This window comes from Epinephelus fuscoguttatus, linkage group LG14 (genome assembly GCF_011397635.1).
Source record: "Epinephelus fuscoguttatus linkage group LG14, E.fuscoguttatus.final_Chr_v1".
Lineage (NCBI taxonomy): Eukaryota > Metazoa > Chordata > Actinopteri > Perciformes > Serranidae > Epinephelus > Epinephelus fuscoguttatus.
Window position 1 is genome coordinate 15554209 of NC_064765.1, and position 27893 is coordinate 15582101.

Sequence of the window (27893 nt, forward strand, 5' to 3'; positions counted from 1 at the left end):
GTTCTCCTTGTGTCAGCAAGGGTTTTCTCTGGGTACTCCAGCTTCCTCCTACAATCCAAAGACATGCAGGTCTGTCTCTACGTGTTAGCCCTGTGATAGTCTGGCAATCTGTCCAGGGTGTACCCTGCCTCTCGCCCAGTGTCAGCTGGGATAGGCTCCAACAACTTCGTGACCCCAAACAGGATAAGTGGTTATGGAAAATGAATAAATGATTGAAAAAACAATTCAGTTTTCACAGGAAATGTACAGTTTAGGTACAGTCTCACAAACTGTTCATACTATGTTAGTACTACACCCAAATTGACATTTTCTTCCTTCAACAACAAACATACGTGGTTAGCCAACACATGCACATGGTTAGGTTTAGAAAACGAACACCGGCCTCCCAAGAGAAAGTCTGTGGTTGTTGAACCTATCCACCACTGCTCCCATCCATCTTACTTGGACTTTTCGCCCCCTTTACTTATGCTGTTGTCCGGTCATGTTTCCCCCGATGCTGTCAGGCCCTGTTACACAGTGACGGTGCCTGGGTGCATATCATGTAGACGTGAGAGGACAGCTTTTATTGTCGGTGTCTGATGCAGAAGTCACTGCTTGAGGACCAGTATTCGATGACTTCGAAATGAGACCGGGTTGGGAAATGTATGTATGTTACAGTGTAAACCAAAGTGACGGACAGACTGGCTGACTGACCAACAGACTGACCTCACCATCCAGAGAACCTTGCTGCCAGCAAGGCTAGAAATGGTTAAAATAACTGGATCGAGTATGATATCTTTCATGTCAATTTTAGACAGGATATAAATAACCTGGGATAGAAACTTTCCTGGATTCTAGCAATTAATCTGTAATACCCAGAGGCTTTTTGAATTTGCACTTTGATCCTGTATTCGTATTTTGTGTATCCTTTTTTGTATTTCTAACATTTGTTTCACATTTGACTGTCTGACCCACGCAAACATCGACTTATAGCCCGAAGAGATAGTGTGTGAGACTGATGTATCATCACTTAAGATTTTACCCGAAGTAGAGTCATCAATGCACAAACACACACAGGAACACATTACTGTCTATGTTACACATTACTCCTGCCCTCCAGCCCATACGGACATTCTTGGGACCATACACACACACACGCATGTAACACCACACACCATCTCTTTGCATCTAAAGCCACAAGAGACGCAAAGCACCAACTTAACAAAACAACAACAACCCTTTCCAGTGGTCTGCTCCACCATCGAATCTTGATAACCTCTGGGGCTCCTGTTAGCTCAGAGCAGAACCAGACCGCCACTTTAAAACACACACATGCATGCACACACCACAAATATCCCACCCCCAGCGTCCCTAACTGTGGCTGACACATCAAAGGGCCGTGTCCGAGGAGGGAAGTCAGGGAGGGTCTGGGGAATCATGGGAGACAAAGGAAGCGATTAAGAGATAAGGATCAGTCTAAGATATGACATTTCATCCTGGGCAGATCCGGTAGACACACTCCATTCAGGGAAGGGTATATGGCAACGGAAGGGAGGAGGGAAAGAAGGAGGAGGGAAGGAGCTGCAGGGTCTCTTTCTCGCTCTCTTCCAGCCCTCCTTGCACCTTTCCCGCTTCCATAGTCTGCCTGTGAACGTGGTAAAGGGTCTGCTGTGGTAAAACTCTCCCCGAAAATGGACTCCATTGGTCTTGCATCCTCTAGTCCAGTCCAGTCCAACCAACCCCCCTCCTTGCTCATACACACACTAAAAAAAGCAGCACAACAAGGTAGGGCAACTTCAAAGGACAGACATGCGTTGGAGCAACTCCCTCAACTTATGTAAGACAACCTGACATCGCTCAGGCACAAAAACTTAATCTGTCGCTGATTTGCTACCTGGTTGTACATTTTCCTCGGCCTCTCTGCCAAAGCATCTGAGGTTCCTCATTTTATTTGCTCTTAAATAGTATTTAGCAACACAAAAGGAGCGAATGCAAAAAAAACGTCCTCATTGTGGGCCTAATTGCCTGGGGGTCATGTTACAGCTCCGGTTTCACGTTGTTGCTTTCAAACTGTAGCCCGCAAGCCCGAGGCACAATCCACCTGCCTCTCAGAGAGCCACACAAAGGGTCAGCGTATGAACACAGAGGGAGTCTGTTAGCAAATAAACACTGAGATCTAACTTTCGGGCCGCGCTCCAGCCAAACACCAGTCCTCTTCTCAGATATTTATGCACCTGAGAGGGAAAAGCTGCCAGTAGCCGAAATAGGCTTCTGTAAGTAAGAGCAAAACAATGAGCTGTCAGCAGATGACACCATACTGTATATCAACTATTATCACGCTGAAAGGCAAATTAGTGTTTCATAGGAAGGGGAATAGGGTGAACGAAATGGAGCAGTTGTGCATAAACAGCTTTGTCTAATTACAGGAGGCTTTTTACAACGTCTCAGTTTGCCAGAGGCTTCAGAGCAGTGGAGATTGTTAAATGAACTGAGGGATACTCGATTTACTCACTGTCTGTAATTTCCTGCCACATGTGTAAATAAAGACAAGGATGTGAGAAGAATATGTGACACTTTATGTTGCCTCTCGTCTGTAGGGCAACAAATATTGATATGAAAGACTAACATGTAAATGGCTACATCCCTATATTTCCATTTCTATCTTATTCATGCATTTAAGTTGATTGTCAATGTATGCTAATACAATGGTTTATATGATATCTCACAAATTAGCCCCCCAGGAATGACATTACATACCTATCGCAAAGTTATGGAGAAAGTAAAGTTACTGTGGCTAGGTTTAGGAATAGAGGCATGGTGACAGCGTATCTTAAAATACCTTAAAGTCCACTTGGTTTCACATGTTTCCGATCTCCTGGGGGAAAGTCCTGTGTTATGAAACTTACCCACCACCCCAACTTCCCTTATTACATGGCCTCCTTCCTCCTTTCCTCCCATCAGTGCACTAGTCATGTGATTGCAGCCTTCACATCTACGTGAGTTGTATATGAACTATGATAAATTACTTTTCCTAGGTAAATGAATAAACAGTGCATGAGAACAGCCTAACTTGTGTATATTAACCCTGCGATGTAGAAAAGTGCTTATACTCATAAAGAAAAGAGTAATGGCTGTGCACTGTCTCAAAAAAACGCTCATTGTGTGATTGATCTGGTAGTTCTGATTCCAGTTTGGTCCTCATCAACCCAAAATATTTATATTAAAAATACAGTTGCCACAGGAAAGACATATTAGATTATTGTACAAAACATTATACAGGTGTGTACTGAATATAAGAAGTACAGCACTAAACCAAAGCACATACAGTATATGTCATATTTCTTGGTTAACTCAGAAATATAAATGTATGTTATGGACAAACTATGGAAAGTTATAAGCTAGAAGCTACCAAGTACCATAAATGCAGCTGTGTCAGTGCTGTGCATTGACAAGCAGGTATGACTGCAGCTGGAGCAGCTACGTGACATTTGTTATTTATTCACTACAGTCTAGTGTTGTAGCAGGGTTCAGGTAGCCATTGTTGGTGGGTTGGTCTTGTACTAATGGACATGGTTTGTATGGGCGTGTCATGTACGCTACAAGTGGCGGCAGTAGCTCAGTCCATAGGGACTTGGGTTGGGAACTGGAGGGTCGCCTGTTCGAGTCGCTGTCCGGACCAAAATATGGAGCGTGGACTGGTGGCTGGAGAGGTGCCAGTTCACCTCCTAGGCACTGCCGAGGTGCCCTTGAGCAAGGCACCGAACCCCCCAACCGCTCGGGGCGCCTCACCAAGGGCAGCCCCTTCACTCCGACATCTCTCCACTTTGTGCATGTATAGGTCCTGTTTGTGCATGTGTGTGTCTTTCGGACCTGTGTGTAATTGACAAGCAAGAGTGAAAACATTGAATTTCCCCTCAGGGGGATTAATAAAGTAAATAAACTTAAACTTAAATGTAACGTGTCTGCAGGGTGATTGAGCATGGTCATGTTTTTGGTGAACCGTGAACTTAATGTTTCCAACTAATTGACATGGACGTGAGTGCTCACTCTTGCAACAGTTAACAATGCTCGCACAGTTGTTGTCTGTTTTGTTGTGTTTTCCCCTAAATCTGAATCAAACTGTTTTCTTTACATAACCACAGAGGGCGCGATACACATTTTAAGAGGAAGGAAACACTATTTGACAGGGCAACAGACTTCAACACCTGTGTGGTTAGTGCAACTAGCAATTCAGTCAACGCAGCTACTGGTACAGTTACAGTCAGTTTATATGAATATTTGAAGGAGTTTTATTATTAAGAGTACCGATTCCAATGAAAAAATCTCACATTTAATGCAAATTGTGAATGCCGGGTTTGAAAATAGAAGTATGACATCAGCCACATTGGCCATGAATTAGAAACAACCCATCGAGTTAGAGCATCAAACTTGTCTTGGGACATATCTGCGAGTAAATAATCATAACAAGATTGTTTTATTTAAAAAAAAGGGAAGAAATTAACGTGAACTAGTCTTTTCAGGACTATGAATGTGGTTCAAAATTCTAATTGCGAACTATGAACGTGAAGTAATTCATTTTAATCTGCGTGAACTGACCTTTGAGCTAGCTCTTAAGAAGTGTGAGCGTGCACAACACTAAATAAATCGTAAATAAGGTTACAAATCATGTTTTATTTTATGTTCTTGGGATTAGTATGAGAGTAAAAGTGTTTACTTTAACAGCTAACAGTAGAAGGCACCTATGTTTGTGTTTCAAGTATAAAACCAAAGCCATAAAACAAAGATAAAGACCTTTAATGGAAGTAAACAAGTTGCTTTAAACGAAAATAATGCTGTAAAATCAACTTGTGAAAATAACCTTCCATGGCCTGTTAAAGAGAAGATGGGGATGAAAAGTGTTTTCAGTGAGTTGCTGTAGTGCTGGAGGGCCAGCCAGCACACCTGTTCAGTGGGAGATGCGAGGCGGGGGCTCTAAATACAGGCCAGAGGAGCGTCGGGGGGCCAGGCTGTCCAGCAGCCATCTTTTCATTAGCCGTATCTAATGAAACTGCACAGGGCCCGAGGAAGAAAGGCCTACTGCAGGGACACCCTGCCCTGCCCGAAATTACACCAGAGACTCGCCCACAAAAGAAGCATTCCGTCCACACAGCGACACTGGCACTTGACACCAAATTTTAAACCCACGGGTTGTTTCTTCGACAAGTGGAAATTTCCACTGCGATCCCTTCCCAGTCGGGGAGGCTCGGTGAGAGAAACGAGTGTCGAGGGGGTTTAATCACACAGTCAGTGTGTAACCCCCCCCTCTACACACACACACACTCATACACTCCATGCCCCAGACCCTCTGTTCCTGTACGCTTTGTTTGGGAACAGTTGTCAAGATGGAAATATCTGATACTCTTTCTAATCACTCAGGCAGCAATTACTGTTATTAAGCTTTCTTTGAGAGGCCTTCATTGTTTTTCTTCTAACACCAGTGACAGACACCAGGGGTGCTAACAGCCTGAATGGAGCGAGCAACTGCACATTTGTAACCGTGTACTTAAGTGTGCATGTAAAGGCAAGCACACACACACACAGTGTAAGTTAAAGGAAGCTCAAAGAGGGTGAGAATGACTAAAACCCTAACAACTGTCAGTCATAATCAGTGTTTTTAGTTGATGTCTTTTGGCTAGCAACAACAGTGTTTTCTCTGTCCTAAATGTAACCAACTCACCTGAAGAGGCAATGTAGGGCTGCAGCTAAAACTTATTTTCATTATTGATTATTTTCTCCAATTAATTGACTAATCTCATATAGGCTGTACAGTGTGAGAGAAAGAAAAATCTCCATTTTGATGTCTTAAAATTGCACGTTTGTTCCAACTTACAGCTCAAACTGCAGCTGGAACCAACAAATGTGTTGGTCTTCTTTTGATTGATAAATGATAATATAATAACAAACTACAACCACTACAGTATTTTTGTACACAAGCTCCAAAAATGTACCTTCCTATTAAATTGTTTTTTGACCTTGAGCCCTTTTTGTTAAAGTCTTCGTCCTTATCTCTTTTAATTTTGCTGTCATCACAGTTTACTATGAAAAAGTCAGAATTAGTTGAAGTGATACTGAAACAATTTGAGAGAAGCACACACATTGAAATGTAAATGTTTCTTTCACCCATCTTTTTAAATTTATTTTGCAATTCTGTTTTGTTTGCACTGCAGTTCCATTATTCTGCCTCGTTGTTCTTTATAAATGTACGATTGTGGAATGGGGAGACAGAGTTGTCTCACCTTTAAGCCAGCAACAGAGGTAGTAACGGCGCCAAATCAATGTCTGTGTATAGCAACAGCCAGCAGGACAGGACGGATGTGGCATTTCTGACAATGCATTATCTGTGCAACCAACTGCCAGGAAATTTATAAGGCAGGTAGTAGCAGTGTGAGGCTAATTCAAGGAAGAACAGCAGCCAAAAATGTCCACAAATTGGGGAAACAATGAGGTCAGGGAGCTTCTTACACTCCGAGCGAAGGACGAGATCAGCTGCCATATAACAGGGACGCTAAATGGTTGTTATTACCATATCACGCCATTGTTATTGTTTAGAAAGTGCTGCCAACACATAAGTTATATGTCACACTAGAAGCTGACACTGTTGTGTTACACGTCACGCCTCTTGTTTCCGGAACACCAGCTTGTTGTCTCAAATCACACACCGGGGCGGCATGATGCTGCTGTTGTTTGCTTCTGTGTAAAAATCAAAAGCAGCTTGAAGAAGGGACTTTGTAGCAGCCCTATAGCACAAGTACTTTGTAAAAATAAAATAGCTTAGGCATATAGAGACAGGCTTTCAAGTGTATTTTATTAATATTAATTAACTTTCTTTTTGAAGCACTTTCCAAACTACGTTACAAAGTGCTTTACATATGGCTGAACCAGGATTTAAAACATTTCAGGCAAATAAAATCAGACAAAAATCCAACAGAAAGTAAATGGAATTGAATCAAAAGAACCCAAACAATAAAGATAAATGCCACCAATGAAATAGTTAAATGACTGGAATTAACTGCCCTGAAGATTTTGAGCCTTGAGTGTAGTGAGTGTAGTAAACTACTTTTCTGTCAACTAAAGCAATGCACTTGTTTTATGATGAATTCACCTGTGTGTGAACCCTGCAGAGTGACATCCTCCTCTGCTGTTACCATCTCTACATGCACTGTACTGCACCACATTGTGTGTCTCTGTGAGTATGCGTTTTGTGCCTGTGACCCCAAGGCCAAAGTATTCCATCGATGACAGCCTTATCCCCTCAAATGCACCGTGTAGCGTCCCGGCTGCCATGTGCTCGCTCCGAGGTGTGTGTGATGAGTGGAGATGAGTCACAGACAGGGGTGAGAGGAGGTGTCACACAGATAACCCCTACAGATGGACAGCGGAAAGGGTCTAAGGTTTCAGACCTGTGTATTGAGTGTGTGTGCGTGTGTGTCTTTGTGTAAAAATGATATACCCTGAAAAAGGCTATAATAAAGAATGTGTGTGTGTGTGTCCGTGCATGTGTGTGGAAGTATGAGTGGGAGAGTGAAACAAGAGGCCGTGACCTGGAGCAGCACTGACATGAGCTATCATCACGATAGCCCCTCCTGATTCTCTACCAAACAGAGCAGAACAAGAGAGCGTCGACTAACTCTTTCCAGTTTGGGACTCTAGCGCGGTGCAGCGTGACGCATCCTGTCCTCCACACATGGTCCATAGACACTTGTTCTTGTACAGTAGAGTAACACTGCTGTTTTTTTTGTTCTTTGAGGGTCAGTTCCACCCTAGATACCTCAAGTCGTATCTAGTCTTGCAGATAGTTTTGGTTTTATTTGTAGATGTTTTGAGATCTCCACAGCTGTTCACAACTACTGACGCCACCCTAATATGACGAAAGTGAGCATTATTTCCTTTGTGGTGTTCAAGGCATTTAAAAATTAGACTTGAAATTTTCAAGAGCAGCATGTACTTGCAGAAGCAGTGCCCCAGTTACCGACCTCGCTCTTGACAGTTTTGTTTGTCTTCTGTTGGTATGTCAAAACTTTGGCAACGGGGATTGGCAGTAAATGGATAAAATATTAAATATTTCAGAATGCGTCACGCCGGCAGATTAAACCTCTGTTCTGTCTCTTCTGGGCACTTATTTCTGTTTTAATTTGACTTTCACTTCGATATCTCTTGGTTTTTGTTGTACATGTTATATGTTAACCAAGCTAAAAGTACTCAGTGAGGTACATTTGGATGCAATTAAATCAATACTTTATGATCATTAACTCACCTGACATGATAAAGAAAAAGTTGTCAGAGGTATCACATGGTTGGATGTACCAACAATAGATCACAAAAGGAGTTGGCAGTGAAAGAAATTTTTCAAAATTAGAAAACACATCCACACGATGACATGAGATAGCTGTTTTCCAGTTTCGACAGGATGAAAAAAAGGTTCTCCAGCTCCATGTTGAGGGGTAAAAAACATTATGGTTTAGTGTGAGAGGACTAAACCTGAGGGAAAAATGATTTAGTGAGCATTACAGCTGGGACAGTTAGCCAAGTAACTGATTTGTGGATCAACAGAAAATTCAAGATATCGTGGGGAAAAAAGCCAAATATTTGCTTTTTCCAGTTTTGAAATTAGAGGATTTACCATTTGTTTCTATTTTTGATCATGTTAAATTGAATATTTTGAGAGTTAAGCAGTTGTGTGTGTTTTTGTTGTTGTTTTTTACATCTCACACTTATCATTTAGAGGAATTTTGAGGCGTCTAGCGGTAAATGCATATTGCAACTAGCGAAAACTTCTGCCAACTAAAATTTATTCAGTACGCATTGTTGAGGAGGTTTTTACCACGAGTGAAATTATCCAATCAAATGATTTAAAATGGTAAAAACACTAAATAAAGCAGTTTCACATTACAAATCTATGGATCTCTGACACAGTTCGGCTCGTCAGTAACGGGCTGCTAGCCTAGCACCTGTAATATTTGCCCGCCTTTGTCCTTTGATAATTTAAGATTCAGAAATTCAGAGGTTTCTAACGGGATTTGAATTATCCACAGAGGTCTCCACCTCTCCTAAACAAACTGAGTTGTTTGTTTTAAACCAGTAAAACCACTGAACAGATTACAAACCAGTGTAACTCCAACAATGCTAGGGGCAGATGGGGATCCAGCTGTGGTGGCCAATGTGAAAACGCAAATGGCCCTACAAGAGCCAGTGTTCGATTTGTTTGCTCTGGGCTACTGTAGAAACATGGCGGTGCAACATGTTCCCTATGTAGATAGAAGTGGCTCATTCTAAGGTAACGAAAACACATCAGTTCTTATTTTCAGGTGATTACACACACCTCGTAGACATGGCCTCAGTCAAAGTACAAAACTGCTAACTTATGTACAGTAAAGACGCACCTTTGTTACTTACCACCTCCGGCTGCCATTGGAAAAACATGAACATGTGAAAGACCTCAATGCAGACTGACCTCAAAGTTATGCAGCAGTAGTTAACATAACCAAATTAAAATATTAAAGGTATAGTGTGGATTTTTTTTTACGTGAGGTAGACAGACTTAGGCTTTGGTCATTTACACCTTAGGTCCACACCTGCATTTTCAAACACCTAAAATGGAGACCTTTGAAAATGCTGCTAGTTTGAAAACTCCATCTGGATGGGCAGAGACTTTTGAAAATGATGAGACACCCATGTTGTATCATGCAGGAGAAAACAAATGAAATCAGCCTTGACTGCCAGAGGTTAATACAACATGGATAAAGAATTACAGGGCTTTCTGACCTTGTTGTCTGTGCTAGCAGCTGTCTTGGTCAGTTAAATTCTGCATTTTATAGTGTTACTACTGCCTACATGTGCAGGAGGCAAGCTTTATTAAGAGATGTGTGACAATCCCACATCTTCACAAGTGGTATCAGCCCTACATAAAACAGACACAGGCACACGCATGCTCAGTGTATGTGAATGTGCGTGTTAGTGTGGATAGAGATTAGAGAGACTGTTTTTGTTTTAAAATAAAAACCTCAGTGGTTGTAGCCTTACTCAACAAAGATTTCTCAGCCAGTCGGCATGACATCATGTTAAAAACATAAAAGATTTACAGCTACAACACAATCAGGTTTTTCTTGCGGCTATTTCTTGTGTCATGTCTCTCAGAAAGTTAGAACTACTTTTTTGCCCGGTCGCATATCACTCCACCAATGAGCTGTCTGAGAGGGAACATGTAGCTGCCGGCTCGAACTCTTAAAAACAGGATTTACAGTCACCTTTTGTCAAAACTGAACTGTGCCTTTAACTTTACGGAAACACAGAAATCGAATTTTCATTGGTTTGTAATGTATTTTGTGACACGTGACTGGTTTACACACACATTCAGATCCCTAACATCTGGTGACTCCGAGGGGGGGGAGAAAGGGAAGATTTCAGCGATAGAGGTATGGAGTGCACCCACTCAAACAAGGCAATGCAAGCGAGGATCATCTTCTTTTGTTCCTGCGGGGAGGTTTACTATCTATAAACACTCGGCTTTTACGGTGGATGGTCCAAATAAAAAGCTTTTTGAAGACTTCACCCAGTCAATTAGTCGAGCAGTGTCAATAGACCTGCTGCATAATGACTCACCTGTAATTGCGTGAGAACGAGCACTTACAGGAGACTGAATGGCACGTCACATAGGAATGACAAAGCCCTCAATCTGTTTTTTAAGGACTCATTCTGTAATAGACCCCAGCCCCCCCCCACCCCGCCTACCTTCCTCCACACACACATTTATCTCTCTATTTCCTGAGGTTCTAAAGACTCACGTGGCTGATGACACTCAATGAGGCATTTTGGGACTTGCCGTCAAACACAAACTTTAAGGGCTTGACTGGAGGCTGGTAAACTGAACAGCAGGCTCACTGGGTGTGCTGAGCTTATATAAACGTCCCTCTCTGAGCCTTTTAATAAACACGCATCCTCTCTTTGTATAGGGTAGTGGGATAATGAACAGGCCAGACAATTACCATAACTGGCTGATGGTATCTCGACTTTAGGAGGAGATCAGTTGAAATGTTGTAATTGCTCTGTCAAGCTGCTGAAAAGACACCCCCCCTTAACCCTGTTTTTCCTGAAGACACACACACACGTACCTTCCCCCCTTCAGCCCCTTCTCTGCTGCCTTCAGCCACTTCAAAATGAAATTCTTCTCCGTCTTCTCCTCCTTTAGCAGCCTCCCTCGTTTTTGATGCTGATATGCAGGCATCAAAGAGAAGCCCAGTGGCCATTAGAGGGCCTGAGGGTCTGTGCATGCTCCAGTAGGAAAAAAACTAACAAACCTGACTTGCTAGCAAAAAAAAAAAAAAAAAAAAAATCAGCTAATGTTGTAGCTAATGTTGACACATTATACCAGTCAAAACATTTTTAAAGTTTAAAAATACATTTTCTATCTTTGTCCTGTCACTGACACTAATTATTATGACCCTAAATTAGTGGTTTTAAAGTTTAAAAGAATCCTGTTAATGAATATACTGTCAGCTTTCTAATTATCTGCGCCCCTATACATCAGACACAATGATGTACAGGGCACTCTCCACGAAACAATGCACAGCCAACGTCCCCCAGCAGTTCAAAGGAGTTCCTCTCTCTAAACATTATCATATAATTTGGGCCAGCCGTCAGCTTGTAAATAAGTGATGTAGAAGCCTATTGTGTGATGGGGCACAGGTTGGAGACAGGCGTCTTTGCTCTGCCGGCATGAGCCGCCGGAGACAAAGGCAGGAGACAGAGCGTCTAACCTTTGATTCTTCTGAGGACTCAGCCGCCTTGTGTCAGGGGCAGGACGCATCGGCCACAATCATGCCCCCAATGTGGGGACGTCAAGAACAATAGAATCACTCTCTCACAGTCGGGCTCAACAACCCGCCTCGGCTGCAATTGGATTAGTGAGTGTCCAACCACCACATGTTAGCCTAATTGACATAAAAGTGAAATTTGAGAACAATAAGGCCCTAACCCGAAGGCCTGCTAGCTTTGAAATGGCATACCATTTCTGTAACAGCTTCTGCCATTGAAGATTGGAGGGAAATTGAGAAAATGTGGAACCGCAGGGTGATCATTTCCACTATTTGTCTTTCTTTGATGGAGTGTGAATCATTCAAAGTTGGTGAGATGCCAGATAATTAACCAAACCAGTTTTATTTGGGAAAGTCAGAGCATCAGAAAGATTCCTCTGCTTTTTCGTTTGGCTAAAAAACGATTTGAGCACATTTAAAAAGCCACCAAGATATGTTTCAGGCTCCGAATTTAAATCCAAATTGACTTAAATTTTTACAACCCCTTTATGTTATTACAGATATTTTGCAAAGAAGTAAAAATGGATTTGTGTTAAGGGGCCTACTAAAATCAGATTGTTAATGTAAAGAGGTAAATTAAAGTCAGTGTACATTTCTGATTATTTCAACTGATATCACTGTGACACGCAGTGCTCTAATTTACTCACATAGACAAAGGGTGCATCTTGTGATCTGCTGGAATGTGTTATTGGAAACAATTCATGTTTTTATTTTTTTCTCCAAAATGTATATCATATGAATGCAATAAATATTACCAGTAAATAAACTTTACTTTTTAGATTGTTTTTACTATTTTCTCAATAAAAAAAACCTTATACAATCTAATGTACATTTATGAAAAGTTGTACAGCTTTTTCATGTTTAAAATAAGGACTCAATTTATTTTTAATATGTAGATATAAATATATATATTTTGTCAAAATATATGATCATATTGTCAAAGAAACAAAAAAAAAGTGAGACAAACATACACCTCAACATAAAAGTTATAAATAAGGGTCCGAGTGAACATTTTTGGGAGTAAAAGACCTTCTGGTTTGTTTTAGCGTCCATGTTGCTTTTTTCATGTCCAAGTTGTTTTAAGTCTGTGTGTTAGCGGCAGCCGCAGCCCTCCACTACCATTTCCTGGTAGTTTTTTAGGACCACCTTGTCATGTTCATCTAGGTAGAGCATGGAGATGGCGCTGAGCTCTGTTGGCACGCAGCAGGCCTTGGGAATGTTGTTGTTCACAGAGTTCACCAGTGTCTGAACAATGGCGTGGTTGGTTGAGTTCAGATGATCCGCCAGAGGGAAGGGACATTCCCCGTGGCAGTAATAGGCCTGGTAACCAGGGGGCGCCACTATCCAGTCATTCCAGCCTACATCGCTGAAGTCCACATACAGTGCGTGGCGCCGGCAGTTACGGTTGCGTTTACGGCCCCGCTGCTTGGGGCTGCGCTTGGTCCGGCGGGTCAGCGGGTGACCCTTCCCGTCATGGCCAAAGGTAACCAGGAGGGGGCGTAGCTGCTCCCAGTCCTCGCCAGGCTCCTGGTGTAGCGAGCGGCTGACGCGGACGTGTCTGCCCTGGTGGCGCGGCGTCTGGTTGAGGTGCAGAACCTCCACAGCCAGCCCATAATTGGGGAGGCCTTCACGAGTCCAACGCAGCACTGCGGGGCTTACGTCAAAGCTCTCCCAGCGTGACGCGTTGTGGCGCACAAGCCGCGTATCCAAGAGCTGCGTGATTAGCTGCCCTGGCCGTGGGGGCTTCAGCACCTCGTACACGTTTATCCGGTGAAGCCCCTGGTCGTCTGAGAAGGCGTCGGCGATGGCCTCGTCGATCTGATGACGGTAGAGCCTCAGTTCGGCAGAAGAGAGCAGCTCATCCTCTGGAATGCTGCTGAGGTTGAACAGGAAGCGAAGGGGCGCAGTTTCTCCATCGTCCAGTTCATGCACCCTCTCCATGTGCTCTGAAAATGAGAAATGAGGGACATTTCATTAGCTTCATAATTCCTTATTGTTTGGAACTTGTAATGCATTGTGTAGAAAGTAAATTGACAACTTTTCTTCATAAGTAGATCTTATAAATTTAGGTGAAGATACTGTATCTCTTGTATACCTTCAGACTTAAACTATGAAACTAATTTCACACTCTAATGTGGCTCAATTGACACAAAACAATGTACATCACGCACACTTTTCAAGGCCTCTGGGATATTCAGGCATATAAATATACATCATCCACGCTTCCTTATCTATCTATAAGGATTATCCAGCCCTTCTCTCAATGCCTTTCCCTGAGCACTTTGCTGAAACATGCATTACAAGGAGGGTGGTGATTAACGTACCACAGCTACAGTATAAACACAGTGGAGGCTCCCTGTTCCACGCTCTGTCTGCAGATTTCTGGCAAGATCACCATTGTTGGGGAAAGGAATGTTGTGTCTACTATTTTCCTGCTCAATCCACCCCTGTTATTTCACACCCAGGCCCTAATCTTACCCAGGTGGTTCTCATTATTAAAACCTGCTGTGTTTTTGATTAGCTCCGCAGTTTGTTCACTTAAGACGTTTATCATTTTCATCATGAATAATCATTAAGGAGTCAGACAACACAGTAGAATCTCATTTATCTGAAGCCCATGGGAACGGAGGTCTTGCAAGCAAATGTATTCAAATCCTCAACCAAAGCTTAGTCAGAATGTGAAAAGTGCACACCTTCTCAAATACTCCGCAGTTTGTAGTTTAATTCACAAAATCAGTGAAATGAATGAAAAACAGGGAGATGTCACCTGTTGCACACGGCCAATAAAACACATCTTTCTTGCTGGGCTCAAGATGAACTGTTACCTACCCCGTAAACATGTCCCCTCACCTAACAGTCTGTAACTCACGGTATTTTGGACAGATCAGTCCACTGAATAACACTGTCGCACAATGGTGCTTCCATGGAAGCGAGCACTCCCACTTGGAGGGCTTCAAAGCATGTTATTAACATAGTTTAGCAAAGGAGAAGGAGGGTAAATGCCTCTAGAGAGCAGTAGAAACTAATATACACATATGCGTGCACACATACATTGCATCACAGGCGGAAGTTCCTCCTCCAATGGCAGTGCTCTTTCTTCTTATCTAACCTTGGTACGTTCTGCCACTAGTAGTGTGTTTGACAAGCCCCATTAAGGCTGACTCATCCCTCCTTCCTCACTCCTCCCCCTAAGGGCGGACATGTTCTGTAGCCCTAAAGCTCCACGGTTTGCTCAGTTCACCACGCTTGCTAAGTCCGGTACATCACCTCTGTCTCTCTGCCAAAGATTGTTCTCAAGCATTTACCCGACATGTTTCAGTCTAGCTTTCCAACCTCGACTTACATTTAACAGATCGGGTACCCTGGAGTTTCTCAGAGCCCAACTGAAACCTCTGCGTTTGTCGCTAAAACTAAGCAGATCCAAGTCACAATAAACAGAAACCCTTCTAACGTTCCACTCTTTCTATCACACCAGCTCCTGAGACTGTTTTTCCATCTCTACAGAGAGCTGCAGCGTCTGCTTTCAGCACCCACATTGTTGGCAGTAGGGGCTTTATTTAGAAGGCTGCAGAGTAGCATTAAAGATAATTGCACGTTGAGGAAGGTCCTTCTAAAAGAGCCCTCCATATAAACTGGAGACATGAGAGAGGAGCACACTCCAACTCCAGGCCAAGACCGGGCTTTTTTAAGCTGTGTTCTGCTGGGTGGGGTGAGAAGTGTAAGTCAGTAATATGATGGTATGCTTTTCCTTCAGCTGCTAACCAAACATGCAGACTTTTGTCAAATGAGGCTCTTGAGAGCTTGTCTAGCAGAATTTTTTTTTGCCCCTCTGTAGACAGTGTTTGGTGACCACATCCTTAGATTCCTTGGTTATGGTGAGATGGGTGGAGCTGCCTTACAATCATGTTTCAAGGGATGTAGGACATGTTTTTTTTACACTGAATACTTAGCAGTCCTCGCCCATGCTAATGAAATACATTACTACCAAAATCATTGGAATGCCTGGCGAGAATGAGCATGGCGTCATGTTTCTGTGCTGACATGATGCATTCATCATCTTTCTTTCTACTAAGGACAACATTTTCGCTTTATAGTTGTGTGCTTTTAATTCCCCTCTCAAATATGTTGCCAAGATCCTCAATCTTTGTCCTTACCCTCGTGGTGGAAGCCCCTCACAGTGTTGGCCCGGCTGGCTGACCTCTCTGGGTACTCAAAAGCGATATCATGCGCCCCGGCCTCCTCAGCCTCCCCCGACTGTAGCCGATAGAGGTCCAGCAGGTAGCGAGGCACGGTGGCCGAGCGGCTGGGCCGCGGCCGCTTCTTGAGGCCGAACATGTGCAGCAGCGTGGCCTCGAAGTCCCGCAGCAGTTCATGGCTCTGAGCGGTCGAACGACCCTGCAGGCCCGGTACTTTCTTTTTCCCTTCTTCAGGTATCAGACTAGCATGGTTGCTCTCTCCCAGCAGGACTTGGCATATTAAAATGACCATCAGCATTCGATTACCAGGAATCATGATGTCTCTGGGGGGAGCAGCAGAGACAGAAGTTTAGAAAAGAAGAGGGGAAGAAAACACAAAAACAGAACAAGAAGAGCTTCCATTATAACTGTCTGTCCCTGTTCTACATGTCTGCACCAGCTCCAGTACTCTCCTCTAACTGTTTCCACTGAGGGCAGACTCTAATTGGTTTAAATAGGCCAGTCTGTCTTGTTTACAGTAAAGCAGCCCCCGATCAGATAGACAACTTGCAGTTTATCTTTGGCGACATCCTCCAAAGGTAAACAGCTGGTTCAAGAACCCAACTTTTTTGAATGGAATCTGAGGGCCATTCCTCTTCACTCCCTCCCTTCCCCCCGCCGTCTCCTCCCTCCTCCAGTATGATTAGACAAATAGAAGAGGCAGCCCTGGGGTCAGAGCAAATTCTTAACTCGATAAGGAGTCTCCTCTGAACAAGCCATGGGGCAAACCAAAGAATATGTGCCACACATTTAACTGGAAAAAACTCTTCCTCATACAAGTGCCTTGCCCAACACCCCATAGGGACTTTCAGTTAAAGTCTGACTGCATAAATCAGTGACTCAGTGGACAGAAAGGAAAGGGGGGGGGGGTGCATGCGAGATGCACGGCAATGTGTCACATGCCACAAATTGAAATGGCATGGTCCACTTACTTACCGACAGAAAATAAAGCATGGGAAAACAGTCCATGTTTGTTGGGAGCGGGCAATGGACACGTTCTTCCAGGAAATGTTAGGTGGTGTTGGGCGGCAGCAGGAGAACGTTGGAGTGACCCTGTTCCTGAAAGACACAGATGAAAACACAGAGGGATTATATACTGAACACAGTTACAAACACTGTCACATGTTATTTACTTACAGAGTAGTAGAGAGTATATCTGTGTCAGTGTGTGTGTGGGGGTAAAAGAGAGACCCGGTGTCTCTTTAAGGCTTATCATTTTGGCTCATGGGCAAAGCTAGCTATTTACTGTAACAGGAATGTAAGGAGGTATGTGCCACAACACAGACAGCAGATCCCAAACACTTTACACTCACCTAAGACTGAAAACACACCTCATTACACTATTACATCTGTTCCAGGAATTGATAAGAAACCCATTTCATAAGCAACAACCAAGAGCAAAAGATAAGTTTAAAAAAAAAGAAGTCTGAAACTATCCTCTCATGTTCACACACAAGACCAAAGAGCTGATAACAACACTTTGATCAGGAGGGGTAAAAATCTATATCCAAAACAAGAGCGCTGTTTGCTTGCAGGAATCAAGTGAACTCAGTCAACCTTTATCCCTCCAAGCGACTGAGATCACCCATTTCAGACAAGGAACTGAATACATGTATCTCAAAAGGGCCTCATCTCTTAGTAACGCTTCCCCACTTGAGGGATCACACAGGTTGAAGTGACGCTGATGACAGGCCTTCTGCTCTTTGACATCACTGTCATCAGTAGGAGAGTTGTACATGCAGCACTGGTGTATGTAGGTTTTTTGCAGGGCTCTCAATCATATATATAACCACAACAAGTCTTTGGATCAAACTCTCCAACTGAGATCGTAAAAACACCTAAAAATAAAAAAAAGGTTCAGTCTTAGCCGTCTTTTTTCCCCTCTGCTAGGTTTTAACAAGCACAGCAACATGGCTCTAATGACTCAATTCTTTTTACGCGTCATTAAAATGTGCTAAATGTTGTTGAATCATACTAATAAAATTACTGATTTTTTAACAGAGTGACCACAACAACAGCCCCACAGAGCAGACATTTCTACTCCGGAGCGACGTAGGTCTTTGGTCATCATTTGGAGCCTGTTCCATTGGAGAGCACCCAAGCATTACTACACAGTGAGGATGCACATTAACAGGAACATTATGTGTGTGTGTGTGTGTGTGTGTGTGTGTGTGTGCATGTCTGGGTTTGTATCTGTACGATTATCTTGGCCCCTGCATGGCTCACTGTACATGCAATCAAGGATCTTTTTCCTAACAGCATTAGACTTTGACCTCCGATTGACCCCCCCCCTTTTCTCGGTCATGACACTAGATCCAGTGTGTGCGAAGAAAGAGTGATGTGCGCTGCGTCTGTGTGTGTGTGTGCATGAGCTAAACGGGCTTGTCCGCGTGCACGAGTGTGTGCCACCGCTTGCATGTTCGTGAGAACTGTGGCAAAGAGAGAGGAGGGTTCAGAACATGATCAGCTCTATTACCCATGGGGTGGGGGGGATAACGTGTGTGTGTGCGCGAGTGTGTGCGTGCACATCTCTTACAACAAACGTTCATTGTACAGCGAGGGCCTCTCCCATGATTACAGGGATTCATAGCACTCAAAAACACTGACCATACAGAACATCTTGTAACTGTAACCAGCCACTGACAAAGCTGCAGGCTAAAACAGACAGACACTCAAAGTGGTGCGATGATGATGAAAGAAGATGTAAGGCAGACAGGGAGTAACTTTCAACTCCAGAAAAAAAAAGTCATCGCGTTCATTTTGCTGGCCTGTTTTCACCAGTTGTGGTAGAAAAAAAGCAAAACACTTGGAGCTACACCAAACTCTGTGCTTTTTTTTTTTTTAAACAGTTTTCCATATTTATCAGCACTGTGGACTCTCAGATCCCAGATTGTGAGGTATTTTAAGAAGCTTCACACTCGGAGGACGTCCGAACCGAGCGACAGACAGAGGCATATTTTGCAACAACAAACGCAGACCAGGGTGCAATTAGGCCGGAGCAGTCAACTGCCCTTGGCTTTGCTCGATCCCCCTTGGCCTCTCCCTCTCTCTCTGACCAGAGATAATGTGATCAGACTATGCACATGGCTCTTCAGATGTGTTTCCTGAGGAATTTGACAGTGATGGTGGGAGGGAAGACGAGAAGGAGGGAGGGAAGGGAGGAGGGCAACAGGTTACCACGGGAACAGCCAAATCTCTGGCCTGATTTTTATCATTTTCGATGCCAGTAATCGGTTTACCAACACGTTTATAGTCATGGGAGTTGCGTTTTTGTGCTTTTCTGGTTTGTGCTTCTAAGCTTCAGATCACACACAGTTCATAGTGACTCTGATGGCTACTTCAAATAGCCAGTAGTTGCAAAGGAAAACAGACTTTAAATGGTCTGTTTAACTTCCTGAAACAAATGGGTTGTAACTAAAGCTGGAAGTATATTAAATATTAACTGTGGCTTCACGTTGAGCCAGCATGCCCGACCAAATGCAATATCCTCATTTGTGTTGAGAGAAATAAAACAGACCTGCAATGTCTCTTGTTGTTGAATAGTGCAGGTTTGGGATTTTATTTGCTCCCAGTGAGCAGTTCAACAGTAAGAACATTCACAGTCAGTGAGATCACTGAAAGCAGGTTAATGGTTTTGTTAGCTGTAGTGGATTCTAAGAGGCAACAACTCAGATAGAGATGATGAGCTGCATGAGTTTTATTTGAGATTTCATGTGTAGATCTTTATTTTTTTACAGAAGAAACTAAAATAATCACTCTGGAGATAAATACTCTCAACTGATTTGCAGGTTTGAGAGTGTGAAATAGTATAAACAGGCCTACAAAACGCGAAAAGCCCCCAAAATATCATCAACACCTGGGCCAATTTATTTTCCTGAAATGACCAAAAGAAATTAAAACCCCTTTGCCAGACGCACGTGATTTTTTTAGAGTCATAATTACACGAATATAAAATGTTTTCTCACCCAGTGTTTGGCGAGTCTGTCTCTCTGCACTACAGCACAAAAACTTGAGTTGAAAAGTGAAGGAGTGTGCCAAGGACGCCATGCGCCTGCAGGCCGCAAAACGTTTTCTGTGCTGCAGCTTTACAGTATTAAATGACGCAATTCCACTTTATAATCATTTGTTAGAAAACATGTGAAAACCTGTGACTCCTTACATTACAATGCCGAGCAATTACAAACCGGAATAACATCTGTTGTGCTAATATAACGTGCTGGCACCGACTGTTTTTGCAGACTTTGTCATAACTTGACAGAAATGTGCCGTTTAAAATCTGGCTCAGTTACGCACGGTGTGTTCCTGAGAACTTTTATGTTACGCTTAAATTAATTGAAAAATAGACACAGATGTAATGTTTATTTTTAAACTTCTGGTTTAAATTCCTAACTGTGTCATCTCCATCTTTCACATTACGCACTGGGAAGACACGACGCACATACAGGTGTTTAATCGGGAAGGATCGGTGCCAAACTTCGGGAAAAGTTACGCATAGTAACAATGTAAATATTTTAATTGTGTTGGAAAAAGACAGGCGTAGAGAAATAGGACGCTCTGTTTGAAAATGACCTCACTATGTTGGTTTGTCAGTGCTCAACTCTCCGGCACAAAAGGCTTTAACCTGCTAAGAGCTCCACCAGGACTGCTGCGCTATTCGTCCCCAAACACACTTTAATTCCACTTTATCTGCCTTTCTGTGTCATGAGCTAGACTTTATGGTGTTTATAGACATGTATCCTTGCGCATTCCTACCGGGAATGCTGTCCAAACTCTCAGTGAAGTCCTTTAAACGCGCACAAACACCAAAGACCCAAACTAAAAAGTCACCAACTGTCAGCTTCCTCTTGTATTTTTCAACATGTTCCGTGTGTGCGCTGCTGGATCTGTTACGTGTGAATGTGTCAGTAGATGAGCGCTTACCATCAGTAGAGGTACAGGTATCCTCGAGTGAAGTGAATATGAAAGGGAAGGTGTAAGGCAGTCCAGGCGTAAAGCCGAAAAGCGCCGAAATGAGCCTTAAAGGAGAAGCTGGGTGCCTTTTTGGCTCATTAATCCTTTAGCGACACCTCTAAACCGGACAAGAGGAGACGGGGTCGGGGTGAAGGCCGGCGCTCGGGGTCTGCAGCGGGGTTTCCTATCCGTCTCCAGTTCAGCTCGTGAGGGCGGGTGGTGCGCGGAACGGCCAGACTTTCCAAATGATCCAGCATCTATGGCCCCTTGCAGTTTTTATGTGTCCGCCCAATTTACCGTCCCTGCCTCCTCCTCCCTCCCCGACCCCCACCTCTCTCATCTGTCTCAAACACCTTGGATAACCCCCCTTCTCTCCTCCTCCACTTTAAATAAAGACAGCTCATTGCGCGCACTATTTTCTTTTTCATTATGTGAAACTTTGTAATTTGACTGTGAATAACAGCCGACGGGTCAAATGCTGAGTGGTTTGAATCTGCATTTAAATGCCAGGGTCCAGACAGTAAAGTACTTGTTGCAAAGTAACGTTGTGGAACGCTAAATAAAATGTATCTATAGATGTAAATAATGTTGTGAAAAGAAATTCAGTTGCATTTATTGGCTACATAAGTTATCCAAATTAGTTATAATGTAAACAAGGAAGTCAGATTAAAAATATATCCGAAATTAAATTAGAAACACAAGACAAATTTTCAGAATTAATGTTTCCTGTGCAGCTTATTTTATATCACCCACCAAATATATATATATATATATATATATATATATATATATATATATATATATATATATATATATATTAATAATAGAAACAAGATTTAAAAAAATATGATTTTTTTATTTCTTTTGTCTCAGATGTAGGGGCATTTATTCAGGGATCTGGCGTGCATAGAGCAAATCGTGAGTGTTAATAAGCCCCTTGGTAGTTTTTCACTCATTGTCACTGATATACAGAAATGGAAAAATGAAAATGGAAGTGCTCTCTGTCACAGCTGCTTTGGTGATTAAATTCATGTGGTAATAGTCATTTTTAGGGAATCCTGAACCCAATACCACACCTGAACCTCATTTAAGAAGATGTTTGTTGTTATGAGTTAGCACTATTAGATCCTTACACAGGTTCTGATGCTCATTAGGGTGTAACATAAAGTTTAAAGACTGGTCCAATGGGCCCTTTTTAGGGACCCCCAGATTACACAGGAAACCAATGTGCTTGAATATCTTTGGAGTTATTCCCATTGTACACATGGAGCTGTTAAAAAAATAGTAGAAACTTAATTAGGCTACTCTCTCAAGAGCTCTTCATAATGTAAAAAAGACAAAATCAGTTAATTCCACAAAACTTTATATAAATATGTTGCCATTTATTAAAAAAATGCTGAAAGGGTTAGAACACACTATAATCATATACATTCTTCTTTAATGTTGCTTCTTTAATAGTCTTCATACTTTTCAAAAGCATTTCTCAGATAATTGCTTGTTTGATTCTATTATTGTTTGACAGAAACAAAGAAATCTGTTTTCCCTTAAGATGTCTGAGAAATGGAACCGCTACTCTCTGTTCCTATTTATGTCCCACCGATCCAACAGCCAAAAGCATTACAGCATTTAACTATTTCAAAATAACAATTGCTGCTCTGTTTTGCAGTGATGTCTCCCCTTGCAGCACCTCTCCAAATACCAGTACAGATAATATGCCACTATTTATTGTTTGTTTTTGGTAGAGAGATCATTGATTTATAGATCACACTCAAAGTACCAAAATTGTCTGGCATTTAGCAAAAGCATGAGATACATATTTTAGGAATTCTTTGGAGGAAAAAAGTAGGAGACCTAGGGTGCTGCCTTGTGGTGCACCACGCTGTAATTGAAGAGGTTGTAATTGATCTTGTGCAATAATTTGATCTTTGAATCCTGTGATCAAAAGCTGTGCTAAAATCTAAGAATAGCAAATAAGATTTATTCTTGTATGCAGTCATGTATATTTTTAAGGCATGCTGACTTTCAAAAATTAAAAAACAAAACTTCTTCAATATAATCCCGTAGACATTTTCACACTGCACTTGTTAATAGTTTATCCAGAGCTGGACTGCTATTGTTTGAAGTATAAAGCTTTTTATTGTCTTAATGAGCAATATGAGTCAAACTTTGCCAAGCTTCCGGGTTCTTGGGAATTTCCGCACACGTAATGACCAATGTCGCTGAAGTGGATTAACATACTGATAAGCTGCCTATCTCAGAAGTGTCATTGTCACAGCCTGTTGACTAACCCTCAGATAATGATTAGATTTAGTCCAAATATTTCTCCTGATTTTGTGCCCAATGAGAGAGCAGCAAGAACGTAACAGAGCTTTGGGTTGAAAATAGTTCAGAAAGAAACATTTAATGCTGATTTAGTCCTAAAGAAGGATTATAGGTCTGACACTTATTGCTGAAACACGGAGATAAATTGACTACAGTGATTCTGTCATGCTTTAAATCTGCTCTGGATTGTTCCGGTTGTGTGAGAGACCTTGTGAGGCAACATTGACTGAACAGTGGTCTGTAGAGACCTCGGATGCAAATAATCTGACATTGTTTGTCGTGTTACATTTACTTATGTGGTTCTACTCTGATGCATTGTTTGCACTGTGGGGCCCTTTAAATCAGATCATTTATTTTGTTAATCATTATCGATCTCCTCAGTCACCCTTACAGACTGTGGTTCTTCTTTTCACCTCCCTGGGCTTTGAGGATAACTCTCGCTGCAAAAAGTTATGAGAGAGCTGCAGATTAGCAGCCTGTTGCGTGTGTGGCATTTGGGATGCTCTTTGTGACTCAGGCCACTTAATATTCCTCACCTTCCAGCGCATACCTTCTGCATGACTCGTGATGCTGGATCTCAAGCTGCGATTGTCTCATTACTAAAACCATTTGTCTCTTTGATGGGGGACCTTGTCATGCACAATTTATTCTTGGTCAAACTTGCAGCCTTTCTTGTGGGATCCATATTTCATGTTTTCACTTTCAAGTTCTAATGTCTGGGACTGATCGTGCCGATGACCTGATGTTGCACCAGCACATTAAAAATGGATCAAACGTTGCCTTTTGTCAGCCTCATTGCATGGTTTGATATCATTAGATTATTGGAGCCACAATTTCATATTGAATACAGCTGAAGGGTCGTAAACAGCAACAAGTGTCGCAGCTCACTAGCACTTGATACTAGAAAATAGAAAGATTGATAATATATAGTATTTATGCAATGTTTTTACAATATTATCACAAAGTGCCAGAACTGTTTTCAAGGTTGTGTTTCAGTGTAGATTTGTTTAATTATCTCCACCAAATGAAACATTGTTAGTATAATTGAACATTGCTGCATCTTAATGTCACTGAAATGTGGTTATACAACATATGTTAGTTGATTTAACACATTTGCGAAGTTGTTAAGACATGTGTGACACAGTGTTATATCACTGTGCATAAAACCCATAACACAATATAGGCGCAGTGTTGCAGAGACACTATCATACCATGTTTGTATAGATAAACCAACAATGGCCAATTTATAACATATTTTACAAGGGTGTTTCTATGAATTAAGGGGATGGATAAGATATCGCAACGTTACGTCAATTATGCACGTAATCTGTGGATGTGTCAAGACAACCAGGCAAGACTACACCAGCATTACCTCAGACCACAAGATGCAAACTGCAGATAAGCTTCAAAAACAGTCACGTAACAATTTTGTGATGGACAGATAGCACAAAGATCAACCTGTACTGTACATGTAGCTGTGAGATGGAAAGAAAAACAACAAAGAAACCTTTTTATGTTTCTGTTGCTTTGGGTTCACCAGTGTCACTTATCAGTGTCACTGATGACAGCAGCATGTAATTTTGTGGCAGCTGTGTGTTTGGCAGGAATACTTTGAGGTTTATCATTTAAATCAAGAAATTGCTCTTGCAGGAAATCACCCTTATTATTTTCACTCTCATGTCACACTTGTATGATTATTTCCCAAGTTTGAATCATTAGAATATCAGATACCCCCTTTCCAACAAATTAGTGTGTTTATGCAGGTATTTTAAACGCGGGAAACCCCGTTCAAAATAGGTGATAGACTGCTTTCTCATTGTCAGTAGAATAGAAGGTGAGTGCATTTCTGTTTTTCCAGACAGGCCAGAAAACAGGGGCACATTCAATCTGAAATGGTGTGCACTGTTTTAATACAGTTTCCAGGTTGAACTACATCTTTGCTTGAAACAATGTGAAACAGTGTGGAGGGCTTTGAGTTATGTTTTCTCTTGTTTTTTGGTTGTCAGAGGTGTTAGCCAATCAGCAGCGACATATATAAATAAATGTCTGGTAGATCTTTATTTATTGTACATACAATATTTGTTCTTGTATCACTCTTGCTTTGGCAACGTAAACATATATTTCCCGCCCCCCAGCGGCGTATTAAAGGCACCAATACAAGAGGGTGTTCAAAGCACCACCAGTTCTGTTTTTGAACATTTTGCTGCATTTTGTTGGGGCTGATCACAGCCCAGGTTAGTAAACAGTAGAAAGCAGCATGGAGGCCAGTGAAAACATTATGGTGGTTGCTTCTTTTTTATATATCTAACTTATTAACAATGTTCCAGCGCAATTGTATTTTGTGGTGGCATGTCATTATAATGGGGGCATCCAGCATGCCAGTATCAGCATGATTGTACCTAATGCAAATCAATGTTTTTAAGGACTTGAGCGTTTTTCAGTGTCATTTTTTGAATGTCATTTCTCATTTCTTTACAGAACGTTTGACCTTTCACTTTCTTTCACTACTGATTTTTGGAGAAATCGATATGTTTCTATTAAGTTACGCCTTGTAATTTTGTTCTATCAACACTAAATCAAAATTTCAGCTGTAGATGTTCTCCAGCGGTGTTGCTTATAAAGGCCTTGAAAGTCTTGTTAGGTTTCCTCCGCACATGAAACCCCAGCTGTGTTTTACTTACCAGGCTGCTGGGAGCACTTGAAGATATGCTGTGGATGTCCCTTCCGAGGTGTTGACCAGGCTTAGCCCCTATGAGCCCCTCCAGTTCCGATGGAGATTACCAACTACGGGTGTCTTAGACCTACAGGCAGCGACCGACTGACTTATTTCACCACCTACAATATGAACCCTTGGTCTGAAAGTGTGGGGCTGTGCATGTGTTGATGAGAAAAAAAAAATGTGAAAAGATCCAAGTATTTCGTGCCCCAAACCATCTATCTAGTTTTTTTCCTTCTTATCTTTTTGTACATAATTTGCTTGAAAAAAGTGACTTTAAGAAACTTGAAATGTTCACCTGCCATTACTTTTCTTCGTGTGAGCTGAGCGTAGTCAAAGAGCTCACTCATCTTCTGACATTTGCCTTTTGGCCATTTGGGGAAGAGGTCAGCGGTGCTTTACTGCTTTGACATTAGCTGCAAGAGTGGGGTGATTTCACCTTTGTGCCCATGTCACTAAATCCTGCTCGGAGCCACTCACCTGTGAACACCAGCCCTTAATCAGCAGCAGCTCAAAGGTGACCCGGCCGCCTGTACCCTGAGCCCCCATGTCATAACACACCTTCATTTTCTCTTTCTTCTCTTTCAGACACTCCGTGAAGTGTTCACTAGTGCAGACACGCGCCACAGCCATTGATCAAACCTCAGCTTTCACTAATGCTCGGACATCTCATTGGAACATTCTCCAGCACAGCCGCCTTGTGTTTCTTCGGGTGCTCGGGCCGCTTGTCCTGTAATCCCCTAACCCAGCCCTGGGACCTGAAAGCCTGTAAGTGGTGTGAGGGGCTAAGGGAGGGAGAAGGACAAGGGAAGCAGAGTTTGAGGATGGATTGGACAAACTATTTTAATCCCTGTAATGGAATTGGCATGTAAACTCATGAACCTAGAAGTAAACAGAAAGAAAATGGAGAGGGATGGATGTTGAATTGGTCTGAGCCTTTCCGGGGGAGCTGTGTTGAAACTCACATTTAGCCCCCTCGAAACTGCTTGCATCCCCCCTTCACCCAGAACAAAGATAGTCTTTTCCGGCCCATCTCCTTAAACAGACATCACTGTTTAGATAAACTATAAGTTTCCTTCTATAAAGAATGTTTAGGTTTCAAGTCGCAGCGGTTTTGTTCTTGCTCTGTGGTCAGAAATACATTTGTACAGAGACGTTTGGCCTGAATAGCGAAGAGAGTATCAGCTTTCAAAGTTATTTTAACAATAAGATAAAGGGATTATAGTTCAGAATAAAAAGCAGCCATCATCTCATATAACACTCTTGCTGGGGAGTATCATCAGACCCATTAGAATGAGCAATCATCAGTGACACTCCAGCGCAAGCGATTGAGGTTTGGTCTGCCGAATGATGTGGGGTTACTCACTGCCTTCCTGCCAAGTGAGTGACAGGACTTTAATGTCCCTCCATCTCCTGCTGTCGCTGGTGCAAACCTGCCCCTGCCAGATGTTATCAAAGGGAGCTGGTCAAGTGAGTGGTGGAGGGGGCCTTTTTTTAGGCCTTTCTCTCCCTCTGTCAGGGTGCAAGGAGACACACTCGGGCTTCAACACTGTCCAGACGCAGCCTGAGTGGGGCACTGCCTGATGCTGGGACTCTGGGGGGTTACAATGGGAAACTTTGTCAATGGATTAAAAAGCTTTTTTATCACCATTTGGATTGGCACTTGAAGATACTCCTTTAATCTGAGAGGGGAATTGACTTTGCCCACACTGCAGTCCCTAAGAGGCCAAGCTAAGAGGCAGCCAAATGATTTCTCCAGCGCTGGCCTTTCTTTGTGATTGAGAACCTGTGACATGTTATGTGGAAGTGTTATGTACTGGTGCTCGAGAGAAAAACAGATTA

General features: G+C 42.4%; 1 protein-coding gene and 1 long non-coding RNA gene across 2 annotated transcripts in view; one reads left to right on the top strand and one right to left on the bottom strand.

Moving 5' to 3' along the window:
- The window catches only part of LOC125901408 (uncharacterized), a 47607-nt gene extending 20795 nt beyond the window's left edge, over positions 1-26812 (top strand). The window contains exon 3 of the long non-coding RNA XR_007450969.1: positions 26640-26812. This is a non-coding gene — a long non-coding RNA (uncharacterized LOC125901408). The remainder of the gene's footprint in view (positions 1-26639) is intronic.
- Positions 12193-21283, bottom strand: bmp4 (bone morphogenetic protein 4). Its single transcript, XM_049597104.1, has 4 exons — positions 20984-21283; positions 17000-17122; positions 15983-16347; positions 12193-13774 (listed from the first exon to the last, which is right to left on the bottom strand). The coding sequence occupies exons 3-4, from the start codon at positions 16338-16340 to the stop codon at positions 12921-12923; spliced, it is 1212 nt and encodes a 403-aa protein (XP_049453061.1). The 5' UTR covers positions 16341-16347; positions 17000-17122; positions 20984-21283; the 3' UTR covers positions 12193-12920.
- Positions 26813-27893: the final 1081 nt, after the last annotated feature.